The 18,162-nt window shown below is 51.7% G+C and overlaps 2 protein-coding genes across 2 annotated transcripts; both read right to left on the bottom strand.

The window, feature by feature from the left end:
- Positions 1 to 2: 2 nt before the first annotated feature.
- R3HCC1 (R3H domain and coiled-coil containing 1) lies at positions 3 to 11,469 on the bottom strand. Its single transcript, XM_054088980.1, has 8 exons — positions 11,362 to 11,469; positions 9,966 to 10,095; positions 9,106 to 9,243; positions 7,097 to 8,255; positions 6,729 to 6,901; positions 4,606 to 4,676; positions 3,071 to 3,166; positions 3 to 820 (listed from the first exon to the last, which is right to left on the bottom strand). Exons 2-8 carry the CDS (start codon positions 10,058 to 10,060, stop codon positions 672 to 674), a joined length of 1,881 nt encoding a protein of 626 aa, XP_053944955.1. The 5' UTR covers positions 10,061 to 10,095; positions 11,362 to 11,469; the 3' UTR covers positions 3 to 671.
- A 622-nt stretch (positions 11,470 to 12,091) lies between these two features.
- On the bottom strand, positions 12,092 to 17,190 carry LOC104068599 (D(1) dopamine receptor). Its single transcript, XM_054088944.1, has one exon. The coding sequence runs from the start codon at positions 14,803 to 14,805 to the stop codon at positions 13,438 to 13,440; it is 1,368 nt and encodes a 455-aa protein (XP_053944919.1). The 5' UTR covers positions 14,806 to 17,190; the 3' UTR covers positions 12,092 to 13,437.
- Between the last annotated feature and the right edge of the window lie 972 nt (positions 17,191 to 18,162).

Genomic DNA, 18,162 nt, shown 5'->3' with positions numbered 1-18,162 from the left:
ACTCTTGGGATGCCGGGCTGTGGAGCAAAAGCAGAGGCTGAAAGGTGTCGGATGCTCTCCTACTGCTGCCACAACACAATGTCCTGCAGCATCTCCGGGCAAATCAAACCTGGCCAAGTCTTGCTTTTCTTTTCCTACTTAATAGAATGCAACATTCCTTGCTTAACAGAGCAACGAAGCCAGTCAGGCTTTTTAAACGCCATGGAAATAAGGAAAAAAAAACCCAACCTGAATCTCACTCGAATTCAATGCTAGTCAGGACTTTTGGGTATTTTAACAACATTACAACAAAGTAAACATTAAACGGATTTTTTTTTGACTCCTGCAGACGCTCTGCTCTTGCTTACAGCTGGCCAACAAGCTACGATTCTCTTACTGTAATGCAATTTTTAACCTGTATAGAGGAGGCTTCTCTGTAAGCAGCCTTTCGGCAAGCACCCCAGTGAGTCGAGCGAGATGCTCTCCATACCGAAGAGCTAACAGCGCCCCGCAGAGGGCTGGGCTCTTGAGCTCCTCATCTGATTAACAGCAAACTTTTACCTTTCCCAACTTTAGAAAGGAAAGAACGGTGCTAATCCAAGAACACAACATCCCCGTGGTGCCTCACTGTTCTGCATGCGGTTTAATATCACAGCCACGCTCCTCTATACAGCGTTTTTAGCCCAGCTGGTTTATTCCTCCTGGTCCAAGCCTTCTGGCAGCAGTACTTCGGTGCCTGAGCCATCCTGTTGCTTGTTCTTCAAGCCCAGCGCCCGGGACACCAACCTCTTTGCCACGGCCGTGTCCGTCTGGGGTCTTTCTTTCGCCAGGTGAAGGAGATCTAGGTAAAAATGGGTGGAAATCATTAAATTAGTGCTTATTCGGGAACAGCCTTGTGGCTAAACCATCACACTGGAGCTGATTTCTCTTTCCATAGTTCCTTTCCAGAATGAGCCCAGGAGTATTGTAGAAGAGTTTGGGTTGGAAGGGACCTTAAAGATCATCCAGTTCCAACCCTTTGTGATGGCAGTGACACTTCCCATTGGATCAGGGGCTCCGAGCCCCATCCAACCTGGCCTGGAACACCTCCAGGGATGGAGCAGCCACCACTTCCCTGGGCAACCTGGGCCAGGGACTCACCACTCTCACGGTGAAAAAATTCCTCCTTCTGTCCAGTCTAAATCTGCCCCTCTCCAGTTTATACCCATTCCCTCCCATCCCATCCCCACAAACATTTGTGAACAGCCCCTCCCCAGCTTTCTTGGAGCCCCTTCAGCTACTGGAAGGTCACTGTAAGTTCTCCTCAGAGCCTTCTCTTCTCCAGGCTGAACAACCCCAACTCTCTCAGCCTGTCCTCAGATGGGAGAAGTTCCAAAACGAGCAAATCCTTCTCTCCCTTCCCAGTAAACTGTCTTTTCTTTTAGCGTGATGTGCCTGCACATTTGTACTTGAGATTTTCCAGTCCTGCTTCAAGCTCTTTGGCTGCGATTCAGCTCTGAGCCCCTTCTGCTGCCGTAGAGAATCATTCCCTGTTTGCTTCCAGGAACAGCTTCAGAACCATTCCTGGCATCTCGGAGAACAAAATCAAGGCACGCGGTCCAACCAATTTATCCAGGCACAGGGAAGTTTGATTTCAATTTGGACAAATCAAAGCCAGATATCGAAATCCTTACAAAGCAGCAAGGAAAAGTCTGAATTACGTAGCTAAATACATCAGATGCTTTGGGAAATCCCTTGGGCCACTAAATTCTGTTTTCTGGTAGCCACCTGGCTTGCTACAGTTTGATCGTTCAAGAAATGAATACACTAAAACTTGACCAAGTCCACAATAGCTTGGATTTGGCAAATACCTAATCATTTACCAGCAAATTCATTATCCAGTTTGCAACGGGGGCTTTGCTTGCTTTATTCAGTTTAATTAATAAAAGCAGCTCCTCAGCAGCTTAAAGAAAAAGGGGCTCAAAGCACCCACAACTCGGGGAAGAAAACTGTTGCTCTTTCTTGGCAAAGCTCAAAAACAGGAAAAGGAGGAAAAAAAAAATAGGAGACACTGTCAGCTAATCGAGATCCAGAGGAAAAAAAGTCACTAATTAAACCCCAAACCTAGGAAAAAACAGTTTATAGATAATATTCCCCTGTAGGGGTTTGTATCCTGATTCAATGCGCCGATAGCAATGAGAATGGGGAAGCGTGAATGGAAAGAGATGAAGGGGCGAGTCTAAAAATCAAATGCAGTCCTTTGATGTTTCATTTCCATGTCTTAAACCTCAGGAATTTCTCCCTGCGACAGCGTCGAGAGCGAAATGGGTTTCAAACTGCATTGTACTGGGGAAATAACCGCACGGTTGTACCTTCAGCACAGCCTCTGCTGCGAGATTCATGGCATTTCTTTACTGTGGCAACTATACCTGATTTCAGTATGATTTTAACAGGCAATAAAATACATAAACCAATGTTAATGGCTAAGCTTAACGATTTTTCCTTCACCTGATACCGAATAAAGTGATGCCAACCACGACACGCGACTGCAATCGGGTTTTTGTCTCATCTATTCTCTTCGTGCAGAGCAACAGGGCAGGCGTACGGTGTTTGCTGGGCTTTGATCGCTGCTACGGCCGCTCCTGCTCACTGACCACCAGCTCTTTTGCTTCAAACTTCACACAAATGAAGCAAAGAAGAAAAACAAAGCCTGGATTGCAGCAAACAGAAAGCAAGAAGACTTGATGCTTTTTTATCCAGTCCTCCTGAGAAAGAGCAACGCATTACACTCCGTTGTTATCACTTTTGGAAGTGGAATATAATGTATAACGCTCTGTTTTTTGTCGCGTTCATCTGTGCCAACCGCAAATTTTAACACAACTACGATACAGGTGGGCTGAAAATATGGCAAAAAAAAATGGATCTGCAGGTTTTTACTGACAACTCTACACCAGCTCAGTCCTCAGGACCAACAACGTTCGAAAAAGAGAGAGAAATCCTGTTCCTTGATAGATATTTTCCTGTTTATCTTGTCATCGTGACCGCTCAGGATAGAGAAGATTGGTAAATCAAGAAATAATACTAATAATAATTAAAGAAAAGATTGTCTTACTTGGTCGCTGCAGCGCCTTGATCTTCGACTGCTTTGTTGCATGGATCAACGGTCGGATCTTTAAAGAAGGGTACCGGCGCCCCAGGGCTTGAGATGCTACAAAGGGCAAAGAGGGGTGAAATCAGCAGGTGGGCTTTGCAAGTAAAAATCAAGTCCATGGTCTAACAGCACTGAACAGTCAGAGCTCCAGCAGCTCATGTGTCACTGTGAGATTTGTACTAAAAAACAGCTCTGGTCACCTCACATTTGTAGAATCACAGAATCAGTAGGTGGGAAAAGACCTCTTGGATCAGAGTCCATCCATTCCATTCTGCCACTAAACCACATCCCTGAGCATCTCATCCACCCGTCTTTTAAACACCTCCAGGAATGGTGACTCCACTTCCAGTGCCCAATGACCCAATAAATTCCTTCCTGATGTCCAGTCTGACCCTCCCCGGGTGGAGCTTGAGGCCATTTGTCCTGTCCCCTGTCCCTTGGGAGAAGAGCCCAGCTCCCTCCTCTCCACAACCTCCTTTCAGGGAGTTGTAGAGAGCAATAAGGTCTCCCCTCAGCCTCCTCTTCTCCAGGCTAAACAACCCCAGGTCCCTCAGCCGCTCCTCGTCAGACGTTCTCCAGCCCCTCACCAGCTTCGTTGCTCTTCTCTGGACACACTCCAGAGCCTCAACATCCTTCTTGTGGTGAGGGGCCCAGAACTGAACACAGGATTCAAGGTGGGGTCTCACCAGTGCCGAGTCCAGGGGCAGAATCCCCTCCCTGGACCTGCTGGTCACACCGTTTCTGATCCAAGCCAAGATGCCGTTGGCCTTCTTGGCCACCTGGGCCACTGCTGGCTCCTGGGCAGTCGGCTGTCAACCATTCCTCGCAAAGGGAGAGTCCCAAGAGCGTATAAACACATTCTGAAAGACACCTCTGGCTGCCCCATCCCTGGAGGTGTTGAAGGCCAGGTTGGATGCGGTTTTGAGCAACCGGATCCAGTGGGAGGTGTTGGAACTGGATGGGCTTTGAGGTTCTCTCTGATTCAAACCATTCTGTGATTCTACGATTAGATGAAATCCCAAGAAAAAAAGGGTTTGGACTACATCCACTACTGGACAGAAACTCCTGGGAGTGCTCTGACCTGACCTTGGGGTGTTTGTCCCCGAGGTCGATGTGCGGGATGCCTGAGGGCCAACCTGTATCCCACCACCCTCCCAAGGGCCCCAGGAGGTTACTGTCCACTTGCAGAAATCTCATCTCGTTCCAAGAGGAAAAACTGATGTAACAGAAGAGATTTATTGCTGGAAAGGCAGCAACGTTGCTCCATCGACGAACCCTGGGGATTACCCAAACCAATTATAAACCTGCCGTTCTCGCTCAGCGGTTTCCGCTTATGGAGCATTAAAACCTTTTCAAGTTTGAAGCACTCAAGGCAGAGGTGATGACCCATAACCATCATCGGCCTGACTGCAAAAACTGACTGACCCCCACGGCCCAAGAGCAGAGAAACCCCAGCAGCTCCAGAGAGCCTTCAATCCCAAACGGAGTCACAGTACCTGTGGAAGAGCTGGAGAAGATTCCCAGAGCGTGCGTATCATCGACCCACTGGATTTTGAACCCACTCTCGCTAAAACGAAAAGACAATAGAATGACATTTGTTCATAAGGAAGAAAAAAAAACCCACGGAGCAAACAATAAAACCCATCGGCCACCTCGAACCCTCTTTTGCCCAGAGAGAGACGGTGATTTTCACAGCATTCGCACTCACATACAGAGAATCATTGAGTAGTTTGGGTTGGAAGGGACCTTAAAGATCATCCAGTTCCAACTCCAACATGAGGGGAAAAAGAAGGGAAGGAAGGCAGGAAGGTGTGCCAGGGGAGGGTTAGGTTGGGCATCAGGGAAAGGTTCTTCCAGAGGTGGTGGAGCACCGGAGCATCTCCCAGGGAAGCAGTGACGGCCCCAAGCCTGACAATATTCCAGAAGCGTTTGGCCAACGCCCTCAGCCCCACGGTGTGAATGTTGGGGTGTCCTGCGCAGGGACAGGAGTTGGACTCGATGATCCTTGTGGGTCCCTTCCAACTCAGGCCGTTCTATCATTAAGAAGGCACAGAAAGCGACTGGTTGTGCCCCTTTCAAGGCCACAATCTCCAATTCCCCCATCAGCTGCCCCCAAGAACTCTCTTTTTCCTCTAAAAAAACCCTCAGCCAAACCCCCCCTTAAACTCACAGAACCATTAAAGGTGGAAAAGACCTTTAAGATCATCAAATCCAACCGTAACTGCCTTGTAACATAAAAACAGTCCTTGTTGTTCATGTAATGCTTTACAAACACCATCTGATTGCTCAGGCAACTGCAACAAAAAGCAGACGGGGTATCAAAGTGGTTTAAAAGATTTAAGGTGAAGACAGCGATGTGAAATGAAGTCAGTGGAAAATGAGAGTTTGGGTGCAGGGAGTTCAAAGATTTTCCTGCAGCACAAGAACTACAAATATAAGCGACTGCTCAGCAATTTGCGGCTCAATTAAACTCTCACGAGTGGAAAAATATAGAGGAGAGGGAGCGCAAACAATAGGCAGGAGCTTATTAAAATGGTTATCACGGTTTTTTAATGTAAGGCATGCGTAGAGGTGAAGGATTCACATCCCATTGGTCAGGAGTATCAAGAGGAGGAAGATGCAGGTGGCAAAGAGGGAGCGGTACCCGCAGACACCATGTCCACGTGGTCTGGCAGAAGAGGCACTAATTCAGAGCTGCCCCGAGCGCCGTTTATCAGTAACGGAGAGCTGAACTTTGTCCTGGTCCTCTACTAACCCAATGTCACTCCTTTAGGCTCTATTCCCCGTATTTACACAATAAATCTTATCTCCAACAGAAGGATTGAACCCTTTTTCTTCCATGACTTGGGGAAGCACATAATGTCACTCAGGCACTGGGACACAATAATAAAGCAGCTCCTAGAAAGCACCTGAAGGCTCTCCAGAACCTTAGGAATAAGTCTGCACAGAGAGAACCATGTATGAAAGTGCCCAGAAGAACCAGTTGTGGTTTAAATCATGTGTAAACTGCAGGGCTCTGGATCAGGAGTGCAGGGATAGGACAAGGGGAACGTTTTTCAGCTGAAAGAGGGGAGATTGAGATGAGATCTTAGGCAGAAATGTTCTTCTGTGAGGGTGGGGAGGCCCTGGCCCAGGTTGCCCAGAGCAGTGGTGGCTGCTCCATCCCTGGAGGGGTTCCAGGTCAGGTTGGATGGGGCTTGGAGCCCCTGATCCAGTGGGAGGTGTCCCTGCCCATGGCAGGGGGTGAAACTAGCTTGTCTTGAAGGTTCCTTCCAACCCAAACCATCCCATAATTCTATGATTCCATGAATCAAACAGGTCACCCAGAGCAGTGGGGGCTGCCCCATCCCTGGAGGGGTTCCAGGCCAGGTTGGATGGGGTTTGGAGCCCCTGATCCAGTGGGAGGTGTCCCTGCCCATGGGATGGGATTGGATGGGCTTTGAGGTCCCTTCCAACCCAAACCATTCCATGATTCTAAGCATCCTTTAAGACACAGACTGTAAAACATAAGGGCACAAAGGTGAAACTAAAATTCAAAAGTCACATTCTGTTGCACATTCAAGTCTGAACGCGGCCCCCTCCACGCCCTGGGTGTGCTCAGGCTCGCAGTGGTACTCACTGGAAATCGGAGAACACTTCTAGGAGCTGCTCCGTCTTCAGCGTTGGGGAGAAGTCATAGATTTCAGTTACATGGCCAAAATCCCCCTCGCTGAGCTGTGCATCTCCATAGCTGGAAAAATCAAAGCTGATCTTCTCAATGCTTATGTCCTTCACGGTTAAATGACCCACGATCTGAGAGGATAAATAAATTAAAACATCAGATAAAGTTTCATTCCCAATCCTCCCCAGCCCCACCTCCGTCCCCTGGCCCGGCACAAGGACTCTCCTCCCACGGACCAATTCCATCCCTCAGGGCCAACTCCTGAGCCACCTCTTGCCCCAAAGTCGCTCCCTATGGCATTAACCGTGGCAAATCATAAACAATACCTCTGCGAAGAGCTCCGCGGGACACTCGTCCTCCAGGCTGCTCTGCCCACAGACGGCCGCGCTCTCCTCTTTATCGCCTGCAGACAAATGCAGCTCATGCCAGAGCGCGTTGGCCAAGCCCGAAGGCTCCTTGTTCTCCCCTTCTGCCATGGGCACCTTCCTGCTGAGGCTCTGCGTGGGAGCATCCACCCCACGTTCATCGTGGTCCTCAGCAGACGATGGGTTGACACCACAGACTGACTCAGGCACAGAAAGATGCTCATTTGGGGCTCCTGGAGGGTTCTGGTTACGTTCCGCACTGGAGCACTCTTGATATTGGTTTTCCACTTTGGAGAAACTCTCACCTCCCTCTTCATTCCCAAAGTCCTTGCCCTGTTCTTCAGGCGGTGACATGTTTCTGCCGCACTCCAGGCTCTTATCTTGATCTTCCAGCCCCAGCAACACCACGCTTGGCTTCGCTCCAGCCGGGTCCGTACAGCAGCTGCCGCTGAGGCTTTCTGATACGGAGGAGTTTTTGCTGCCCTCCTCTCCACCAGCAGCCACGCTCTTTTGGTCTTCAGCTTGCAGTTGGCACAGGGCTTTGCTACCTTCAGCTCTAACAGTGTTCTCACAGCTCTGATCTTGCTCTTCTGCTTCAATCGGAGATTTATTGTGCACAGAAGGAAGGGAATCTGAACAGCTTTTATCCTGACTTTCCTGCCCAGAGAAATCATTACTGTTCCCTGAAGATGGGACATCCATATAGCATGGAGGACATCCATCATGACTTCTTCCTTCACCAGGCTCCTGTTGCTTGCCAAGGGCCAAGGAGACATCACCTGGGCTGCCTTCAGACTCCTGAGCGTCCCCGACCGAAGCTTTTGGACAGATCTTTCCTTCTTGTGTCACATCCCCACCAGCCTCGGTGCCCCCAACCACCTGCTCTCCCCACTCTGCCCTCCTGCGCATCGCTTTGGGGACGTAAAGAGCTTTATCTGGTTTCTTCCGGGGAGGTCTTTTTATCCTGCCAGACCCCACGCAAGCTCGAGAGTTGTCGCTGTGCGTCTCCCCGCCGTGCCACAGCCTGGCACCTCGGCCACCCCGGCCCCACGGCTGCGGAGGTCGCTGTGGTCTCGGGGCGTTGCTGCTGGGTTTTTGGTCGCTGGTCTCACTGGGCAGCCTGGGAGCAGGAGGACAGCAAGGGATGAGCAGGGAGCGAAGGAACTCAAGTAATCTCAAAGGGTTTTTTTTCCAATCTAGTGATTCTGATTCTAACGTGACTCTTCCTGGAGAAGAAGAGGTTGAGGGGAGACCTCATGGCTCTCTACAAGAAAGAGTCATCGGCACTGGAACAGCTGCCCAGGGAGGTGGTGGAGTCGCCTTCCCTGGAGGTGTTTACGGAATGGATGAAGTGCTGAGGGACATGGTTTAGGGAGCGTTAGGAATGGTTGGACTCGATGATCCAGTGGGTCCTTTCCAACCTGGTGAGTCTATGATTCTACAACTACCTAACGGGAGGTTGCAGCAAGGTGGGTGCTGGTCTCTTCTCTCAAGTAACGAGTGATGGGACAAGAGGAAACGGCCTCAAGTTGCACCAGGGGAGGTTTAGATTGGATATTAGGAAAGATTTTGTTTTACTGAAAAAGTGATGAAGCCCTGGACCGGGCTGCCCAGGGCAGTGGGGGAGTCTCCTTCCCTGGAGGACCTCAAAGAACGTGTAGATGTGGCACTTTGGGACATGGTTTAATAGGCACGATGGGGTTGGGCTGATGGTTGGCCTGGATGAGCTTAGAGGTCTTCTCCAACCTTAACAATTCTATGATTTTCAAAGGACAGAGAGGAGGAAAAGCATGAAACCCACATAGAAAAAAAACACAGAGCTTCTGCTTCTTTAAGGACTGGAAGATGCTAAGGATAAAAGACACCGTCCTCTCTGCAGAGACCCACCATATAACCATCAAGCTGCTGAGCTTGGACAGAAACCCCACGGCCACAGAAAGAGAAGCAGCACCACCTCTACCTCACCATACCTTACAGCCGAGTGACAGACGACCGTCCTCCTCCTCCATCCTTCTCCCACCGAAAAGCTACTCAGCAAATCCACGTTGTCCACCGTCCGATGGATCAGGTACCTGAGGCGACTGGACAGAGGAGGGAACAGGAGCACTCTGGAAAGAGAGAGGGGTCGGGGTGTCAGCAGGGAAGAAAAGGACAGGAATGTGGCAAGAATTTATTTAACTCGCTGCCTCGAGTCATTCTCAGTGTAGGGTTTAATTAAATCCAAGCCCAAAAGGCAGGAAGAACTTCCTGGTATTAAGGAGCCAAAATCCCTCCTCTATGGAGGGAGAAGAGAAAGCTCTGGGGAGAACTTAGAGCAGCTTCCAGTGAGGAAAGAAGCTCCAGGAAAGCTGGGGAGGGGCTCTGGATCAGGGAGGGCAGAGACAGGATGAGGGGGAATGGTTTTGAGCTGAAAGAGGGGAGATTGAGAGGAGGTCTTAGGGAGAAATGTTTTGCTGTGAGGGTGGGGAGGCCCTGAAAGAGGTTGCCCAGAGCAGTGGTGGCTGCCCCATCCCTGGAGGGGTTCCAGGCCAGGTTGGATGGAGCTTGGAGCCCCTGATCCAGTGGGAGGTGTCCCTGCCCATGGCATGGGGTGGAACTGGATGGGCTTTGAGGTCCCTTCCAACCCAATCCATTCCATGATTCTCTGACTCAATCCTTGGCCCGTGGCGATGCTCCAAGCCGGGCTGGAGCTCTACAGCCATCCAGACCCCACACCCAGTCTCCAAATGCCACCATCCCCCAAAGCCAACGGGTGTTTTCACCCCAGGAGAACATACGCAGAGACAGAAGTCACCACGCACCAGCGGTGCTGCCGTGGGAGGACACGTACCTGCGGTGCTGCCCCTGCACCATGAAGTGCTCCAGCTCCTCCGCGATCCTTCCCACGAACTCATCCTCGTTTGGGGAGAGGAAAACGCCATCCATGCAGCGCAGCGCCAGGGCGGCAGCGGATGGGACACCTGCGGAGGGACGAGGACACACGGAATGCTGCCTGTCAGCTCCTCTGCTCCCGCGGGCGCTGAGCACCCCCTGCAAAACCCAACCCTTTCTCGGCTGCAGCGCTGACCCCTGCTCTGGGCACCCCAAGTCTCCGGGCAGCATGTGCACACCCAGCACCCCATTATCTGCTGCCCCCTCAGCCTGACCACCACCCCCCCAGCACCCCGTGTGCCTCTGTGCACCCCTCGACTCCCCTCTGCAGCTCCAGCACCGCAGGCTGCTCTGGGCACCCCTTTACCCCCTTCCTCGTGCACCCCTCAAAAGCCCTTTGCACCCCATTACCCCCCTCCTCATGCACCTCCAGCACCCAGTGCTGCCCCGTACACCCCTCAAAATCCCTGTGCACCCCCTAAAACTCCTGTGCACCCAAATTCTCCCTTCCTCATGCTCTCCCAGCACCCAGTGCAGCTCCATGCACCCCTCAAAACCCCTTTGCACCCCATTACCCCCTTCCTCACGCACCCCCAGCACCCAGTGCTGCCCCGTGCACCCCCCAAAGCCCCTGTGCACCCCAATTCTCCCTTCCCCATGCTCTCCCAGCACTCAGTGCTGCTCCGTGCACTCCTCAAAACCCCTCTGCACCCCATTAAACGCTTTGCTATGCACGCCCAGCACCCAGTGCTGCCCTGTGCACCCCTCAAAAGCCTTTTGCACCCCATTCCCCCCCTCCTCATGCATCTCCCAGCACTCTGTGCTGTCCTGTGCACCCCTCAAAAGCCTTTTGCACCCCATTCCCCAACTCCTCATGCACCCCCAGCACTCTGTGCTGCCCCGTGCACCTCTCAAAACCCCTTTGCACCCCATCACCCCCTTCCTTGTGCACCAAGTGCTGCTTTTTACACCATTACCCTCCTCTCTGTGCACCCCCAGCACCCAGTGCTGCCCCATGCACCCCTCAAAAGCCCTTTGCACCCTAATACCCCCCTCCTCATACACCCCCAGCACCCAGCGCTGCCCTTTGCACCCCTCAAAAGCCTTTTGCACCCTATTACCCCCCTCCTCACGCACCCCCAGCACCCAGTGCTGCCCTGTGCACCCCTCAAAAGCCCTGTGCACCCCAATTCTCCCTTCCCCATGTGCACCCACGTGCAGCCCTGAGCCCTGCCCCCCCCTCCTCCTCTCTGCCCCCCCCTCGCCTCCTGCATCCCCATCCCCATCCCTATCCCTGTGCCCCCCCCCCCCCATCACCCCCATCCCCATCCAACCCCCCTCTTCCCCACCCTCACCTCCAGGCCCCGGTGAGCAGCTCTCCTCTACTCAGCGCCTGCGCCGGGTCCTGACTCCTCCCTGTTCCTCCGCCTCCTCCAGGCTCCTCCCAGTTCCTCCCAGTTCCTCCCAGTTCCTCCAGTCCCTCCCATTGCCCCCAGTGATGCTCCCCCAGCAGCGGATGCAAGGATGAAGGGGGGGGGGGGGCGGGGGAAACCTCATCCCATCTCTGTCCTCATCCCATCCGTATTAAACTAAAAGAAGGGCTATCTAATTATTTCGATCACTATTCTAGACTTCGATAATTATTAATACCCAATTAAGGCATCCCAATTGAATTATTTATATAATTATAGTATCAGATATTTGGGGGTTGGAATGAGATGATCTTAAGGTCCATTCCAACCCAAACCATCCCATGATTCATTATAAATTTATTAATTATTATTATATTAGGTATTTGGAGGTTGGAACGAGACGGTCTTTAAGGTCCCTTCCAATCCAAACTATTCCATGATTCATTATAGATTTATTAATTATTATTATATTGGGTATTTGGGGGTTGGAATGAGATGATCTTTAAGGTCCCTTCCAACCCAAACCATTCCATGATTCATTATAGATTTATTAATTATTATCATATTGGGTATTTGGGGGTTGGAACGAGATGATCTTTAAGGTCCCTTCCAACCTAAACTATTCCTGCCCTGCTCCTGTTGGCCACCCCAGGGCTGATCCAAGCCAGGATGGTGTTTGCCATACGGACATCGCAGCAACGTTCAACTGCTGTCGTGTTGGACCTCTTAGGAAGAGGCCAAATGATTGGCCCCATCTCTGAACGTCTCCTTCTCTCAGTCAGGACCATCATCCCAGGGCTGAGGAGCCCCAAACCCCTCTCAGTTTTGGCAGCACCACCACCACACGTGGAGATGGTTCTAAATGAAGCTGAGCCCTACCAGCGCTTCCCCAGACAAATCCCGGCGTCGACCTTGGAGACGCGGAGAGCTCTGCTCCCCTCCCACGCCGGCTCTGCTGTAACTTGACTATAATTGGGCTTTATTGAATAATTACCGTTACTCTGTAATTATCACTTTCTGATTTCTTCTCTTTGTTAATGTTTGCCGGGGAGGAGGGAGAAGCCTTTCTGCTCTGCCAAGGAGCTAAAGATGTCTCAGATTCAAGACGACGTAGATGTGCCGCTCGCTGCCGTGGGGTTCAACCGGGAATGGATCAAAACACCTTTCTGAAGTCGCTCCCGGCAATGAAATGCCGGAGGCTGCTCATTTGCTCTTCCAACCCCCAACCAAGCAGACCAAAGCTCCCACAGGCGCAGGAGAGGCTGATTAAAGAGTAGAGGTGAGCAAGAAGAGCTTCTTCAGAAGCCATTAGCATGGAAATGAGACAGCGAGGAGAAAGGAGCCTTAATGAAACGAGGGAGGAAGGGAATGAGGGAGAGAACAAAGACGAAGGGGGAGAAACAGTCCAGGAAAAAGGAGGGACCTGACTGCTGGAAGATGCCTACAAAGGGCTACAAAGATGATCAGAGGGTTGGAGCACCTCCTGTATGAGGACAGGCTGAGCGAGTTGGGGTTGTTCAGCCTGGAGAAGAGAAGGCTCTGAGGAGACCTTACAGCGACCTTCCAGCACCTGAAGGGGCTACAAGAAAGCTGGAGAGGGGCTGTTCATAAAAGCTTGTAGGGATAGGATGAAGGGGAATGGGTGTAAACTGGAGAGGGGCAGATATAGTCTGGACATTAGGAAGAACTTCTTCACTATGAGTGTGGTGAGGCCCTGGAACAGGTTACCCAGAGCAGTGGTGGCTGCCCCATCCCTGGAGGGGTTCCAGGCCAGGTTGGATGGGGCTTGGAGCCCCTGATCCAGTGGGAGGTGTCCCTACCCATGGCAGGGGGTGGAACTGGATGGGCTTTGAGGTCCTTCCAACCCAAACCATTCCATGATTCCATCATTAATGCACGCTCCTGCCCAGACAAGGAGGGTGATATTCACATTATCCTCAGAAAACAGGCAACTACAATAGTGTCCCTGCTTCCATCTCGCCTCGCAACCGTCCCACCACCCTTTTCCCAACCCCCATCTCAATCAAACATGCTGCTGGTGGTGAAAGGTGTAATTTTCTCCAGCGAGACAGCCCTTTCGCACTCCACGTGCAGCACTGCAGGTGACGCGTCCACAGGGCGAGTGTTGCGAGAGGGCCTGGAGACCTGGGAAACCTTGTCAAAGGACACCTCGTTGTTTTCCATCTGCAGAACAGCCTGGGGGAGAAGCTGGGGGTAGCTGAGGGTCACTACTTCCTTCTGATATGTGGTGTCCTGGTGGTAGGAGACCAGCTCGTTGCTGAAGTTCACTGTTTCCACCGCATTGCTGGGGCAAAGGCAGCCACAGCCCAAGAGAGTTGCAAAAGCTCTCCGGAAGTCTGCGTTGAAGGCATAGATGATAGGATTGAGGGAAGAGTTGGCCCACCCGAACCAGACGAAGATGTCGAAGATGGTCTCACTGACGCAAGGTAGCTCTCCTGGCTCACGTAGGTCAAGATTACAGAAGGGCACCATGCAGTTGAGCACGAAGAAGGGCAACCAGCAGAAGACAAAGACGCCCATGATGATGGAGAGGGTCTTGAGGACTTTGGTCTCCTTCTTGAAGGAGTTCTTCAGGGAGGCCTCGTGAGGACAGCTGCTGCTGGGGCAGTCTGGGGCATGTTCCACCACCCTCTCTAGGGAGGAGATCCTGCGGATCTGCCGCCGGGTGATGCGGAAGATGCGGGTGTATGTCACAATCATGATGGCAACAGGGATGTAGAAGCTAATGAGAGAAGATGAGATGGCATAAGTCCTGTTGAGGCTGGAATCACAGTTCTCCTCCTCCCCAGAAACGTTATAACCTGGTCCCTGTTGGGTAAGGAGCTCATGATCCTTGTGCCACTTCAGCTGAACAGGGATGAAGGATATGAAGAGGGACAGTAGCCAAGCCACTCCGATCATGATGAAAGCCACGTGCTGCGTCATCTTCTTCTCGTAGCGGAAGGGGTTGGAAATGGCCCAGTAACGGTCCACGCTGATGATGCACAAATTGAGGATAGAAGCTGTGGAGCACATGATATCAAAAGCCACCCAAATATCACAGAAAGCCCCAAAGGGCCAGAACCCCACCACCTCGGTGGCAGCCTTCCAGGGCATCACCAGTACGGCTACAAAGAGGTCAGACACTGCCAAGGAGATCACGAAGAAATTGGTAACCTTAGAGCGCAAGTGTCTGAACTTGACCACAGCCACGCACACCAGGGTGTTGCCCAGGAACGTCGAGAGGATGAGAAGGAAGAGTAAGGCAGCTGTCACCATGCGGAAGGACAACTCGGAGTTGCCTTCCTCTGCCCAGCTCTTCCTCCTGCTGGTGGCATTGATGACATCCTGCCCATCTCCTTCTGCGGAGGAGTAAAAACCATCCATGGGTTCCCCTTTGTTCCAATCCCTTGAGAGGTTTCACAGCTGTTCAAGTCTCCATCAGCATCCAAACCCCCTTTTTAATGCCTCTGCTGATGTCTCGGAAGCACCAACCGCAATCCTCCCAGCTCTCACCTCCAGCCGGGTGCCCTGGCACAAGGGAAAGCGCTTGAAGCTCTCACTCCTTCCAACCTGACAGCGTTGTGGTTGGTTTCTTCTCCCTCTTGCCTCCCACCTCAATTTTGTTTGTTCCAGCACTCACCTCCGGCACTCGAGCGAGCTGGGAGGGCTTTTGCTGCCAGCCTTCCTCCCTCTCCTGTCTCAGCAGCTCTTCATCCGCTGGTGATTTGGTGGCTGCTACAGCATCCCGGTCAATCCCTTCTGCACCCGCCCGGCTGCGACTCGCCAGGGAGTCTGAGCTCTCTCTGCTCTTGCAGACGGACCTTCTCCGCTCATAAACCAGGCTGCTCCGTGCTCTGCTCTTCCCTCGGTTGCTGTTTGCCTCTGGATTTCACTCCGGTGAGGTCTGTCTCTGTCCACACACCAGGTCCATCCTCTGCCAGCTGAGAACGTGGCATAGGAATCCGCAGCCGACGAGGTACGGGATTCAAGTGCGATTTGAGGGTCTTTGATGCAAATCAGGATGGAAATGTAGCATGCTTCGTTTATGAATAAAAATCCCCTGCACAGGCACTGAGTCGTGGCTCCGATATGACCCCAAACCAGTTACTCACCCCCGTTCCCATTTATTTTCCATTACAATATTCCAACAAGTCCACCGGACAAAAAGGAAAAACACATCGAGTCACTTTCCTTGGAGGTGTTTAAGGAATGGGTGGATGAAGTGCTGAGGGACATGGTTTAGGGAGTGTTAGGAATGGTTGGACTCGATGACCCAGTGGGTCCTTTCCAACCTGGTGATTCTATGATTCCATAAAACTCTGCATCTTGTACAAACCTGGAAGTTTTTTCCTTCTGAAAGTATCAGACACAGCCCAGTTTTCAGTGTCTCTGTCAGCGTCGAACCAAAGAGGATGCTGAACATCATTTGGATAATTGGTTTTATCCCGGAGAAGCATGGTTTCTTCAGTAAAGCGATACAACGCAGCTTCTCCTTCAAGTTCATCACTCTTTACATTTAATTCCCAAGCAGTTCCATATTTGCTCTCACCTCAGCAATCAACCTAAGACGTTAATCAGGAAAATCAAGATGTCTTTCCAGCCCTGTCCGCAAAGAGCAATCCCCTCCAAGAGATCCCCTCTCCGTGCATTCCTCCCAATGCCCGGAACAGCTCTTCCTCCTCACTCCTGTGCTGAGCAGAGCTGCGCAGCCCCGGCGTTGTCTGTCGTGGACGCACATCTGCTTTGGCTGAATGGCAGCAATCGTGAGCGTCGTGGTACTGCTGCACCGGGGGCAGCTCTGGAGGAAGGAGCAGGGATAGCCCCCCTCAAATTACTCCTTTTCCTACCCCATAAAGCTCTCGCTCCAGACTGACGGACAAACAGCTCTGCCAGACTATTGCATCGAGGGGAGGAACGTCGTGGCTTTAGGAATAAGGTCTGAGCTAAAAGCACAATTTGGCTTTGGAAGCAAGAAGATTCCATCCATCACTATAACTAGAACAACTCTGTAAGCCGAAGGGCTCCTCTGATCAAAGAGATGTCGGAAAAATCCTTCAGGAGGCAGGTTTCCTCGAGAGCCAGGTCTGTCACGGCTGCTGAAACAGGGACCTGCTTTTGAGAAAAGCCTGGCGGAGGCAGGAAAGAGCAGCAAAAGCTTTCCAAATCCAACTGAAAATCCAGCCGGGCAGCTCAGCCTTAATTCCCGCATCCATCGACAGTTGCTGCAGTGTATCGCGATGACCTCTGCCTGTTGCTTCCGAAGAAAACAGCAGCCAATTCACCATCAGCTCAGCTGCACTGAGATTTAATTATCTTGACCTTGCGACCCACGCTTTGCACAAGCCCAGATGGAGCAGGAGCTGCCCGGGAACGGCTTTCAAACAAGAGTGCGATTATTCCCTTGAAGATACGGCGCCGAACAGCTTAGTCCTAAAGTAAACAGCACGCTCGCTGTGTGATGGGTTAAAGAAACTCGTTGCCACCATGTCACGGTGTTTGCTTCGGAAGGCTTTGTTTAATTAAGCCTCATTAGTTCCGCCGGCTGCAGCCCGCTCCTGCCAAGTGCCTATGCCAGGGAGAGCGACTAGATGGCACCAACAGCCGGCTCATGGCTCAGCGCTTTCCCTTGGGTCCTCTGGGTCAGGCCATTCCCTTCCTCCCTACCAGAATTCCAGCAGAAGCCAAGGAATTCATTGTTCGTAAACCATAGGACGCCGGCAGCGTGCGAACTCACGCAAGGATGCACATGCATGTCATCTGCGCCCCAAAGGGCATTTTTCTCACATAGAATCCTAGAATGGGTTGGAAGGACCTCAAAGGCCACCCAGTTCCAACACCTCCCGCTGGATCAGGGGCTCCGAGCCCCATCCAACCTGGCCTGGAACCCCTCCAGGGATGGGGCAGCCACCACTGCTCTGTGCATCCTGTTCCAGGGTCTCCCCATCCTCACAGCAAAACATTTCTGCCTAAGATCTCATCTCAATCTCCCCCTCTTGCAGCTGAAAACCGTTCCCCCTCCACCCTATCCCTGCCCTTCCTGATAAAGAGCCCTTCTCCAGCTTTCTTGGAGCCCCCTTTAATATTCCTTACGCTGAGCTCAAAGATATTCAAGATCTAAGGTGCAAACCAGCAGCCACACAGTGGTTTCAGAGAGCAGCAATGGGAGGGGACCTATCCTACAGCATTAAATCACGGCAGAGGTTCAGACTGGGAGCTTCACGCTAAGCCAGGAGGCATTCCAGGAAATCATTCCTTAAGATACAAGGAAGCCTCCCTCCTCCTCAGAAGCCTGAAAACATCTAAGAAAGGATCTTGCCCTCACACACTACTTATACAGAAGCAGACAGCGAAAGCTGCATTGGCAGAGGGAGATGGGATGGGAAGGGAATAAATTACCCAATTTCTGTGCCTGTCGGGATAAATCTAATGAAGAACAGACCCTTAACTCTGCTGTCACGGGCAAACAAATACAGATACTCAACCAAAACACAGGCAGTCACTCCTGGTCATGGATTAACTCCTCCTGCCTGCTGGATGCAGCCCTCTCTACTGAGAAAGCTGCTCTCCACACTGTGTTCCTGAGCAGCCCCTACAGCTCCTCCCATAAGCAGCTGCTGCTTTTACTGAGAATCAACTTAAACACTATTTTAAACAGCACTCAAGAGCGATAAGATTCCAGTTTGGTGGCAATTCAGCTCTAGGTTTTTCTATTTCATTTCCTCGCCCAGCGAGGAGCTGCCC

The sequence above is a fragment of the Cuculus canorus genome, chromosome 26 (genome assembly GCF_017976375.1).
Source record: "Cuculus canorus isolate bCucCan1 chromosome 26, bCucCan1.pri, whole genome shotgun sequence".
In the NCBI taxonomy this organism is placed as follows: domain Eukaryota; kingdom Metazoa; phylum Chordata; class Aves; order Cuculiformes; family Cuculidae; genus Cuculus; species Cuculus canorus.
The sequence above is the reverse complement of the archived record's forward strand: the minus strand, read 5'-3'. Positions and strand labels throughout refer to the sequence as shown.

Bases quoted from the DNA above. Each gene is read 5' to 3' on its own strand.
- LOC104068599 (XM_054088944.1), bottom strand. From the start codon at position 14,805: ATGGATGGTTTTTACTCCTCCGCAGAAGGAGATGGGCAGGATGTCATC.
- R3HCC1 (XM_054088980.1), bottom strand. From the start codon at position 10,060: ATGGATGGCGTTTTCCTCTCCCCAAACGAGGATGAGTTCGTGGGAAGG. The intron at 6,902-7,096 runs GTATTGTTTATG...TTATCCTCTCAG, and splicing joins CCGCGGAGCTCTTCGCAGAG to ATCGTGGGTCATTTAACCGT. The intron at 821-3,070 runs GTAAGACAATCT...ATTTTTACCTAG, and splicing joins CAAGGCGCTGCAGCGACCAA to ATCTCCTTCACCTGGCGAAA.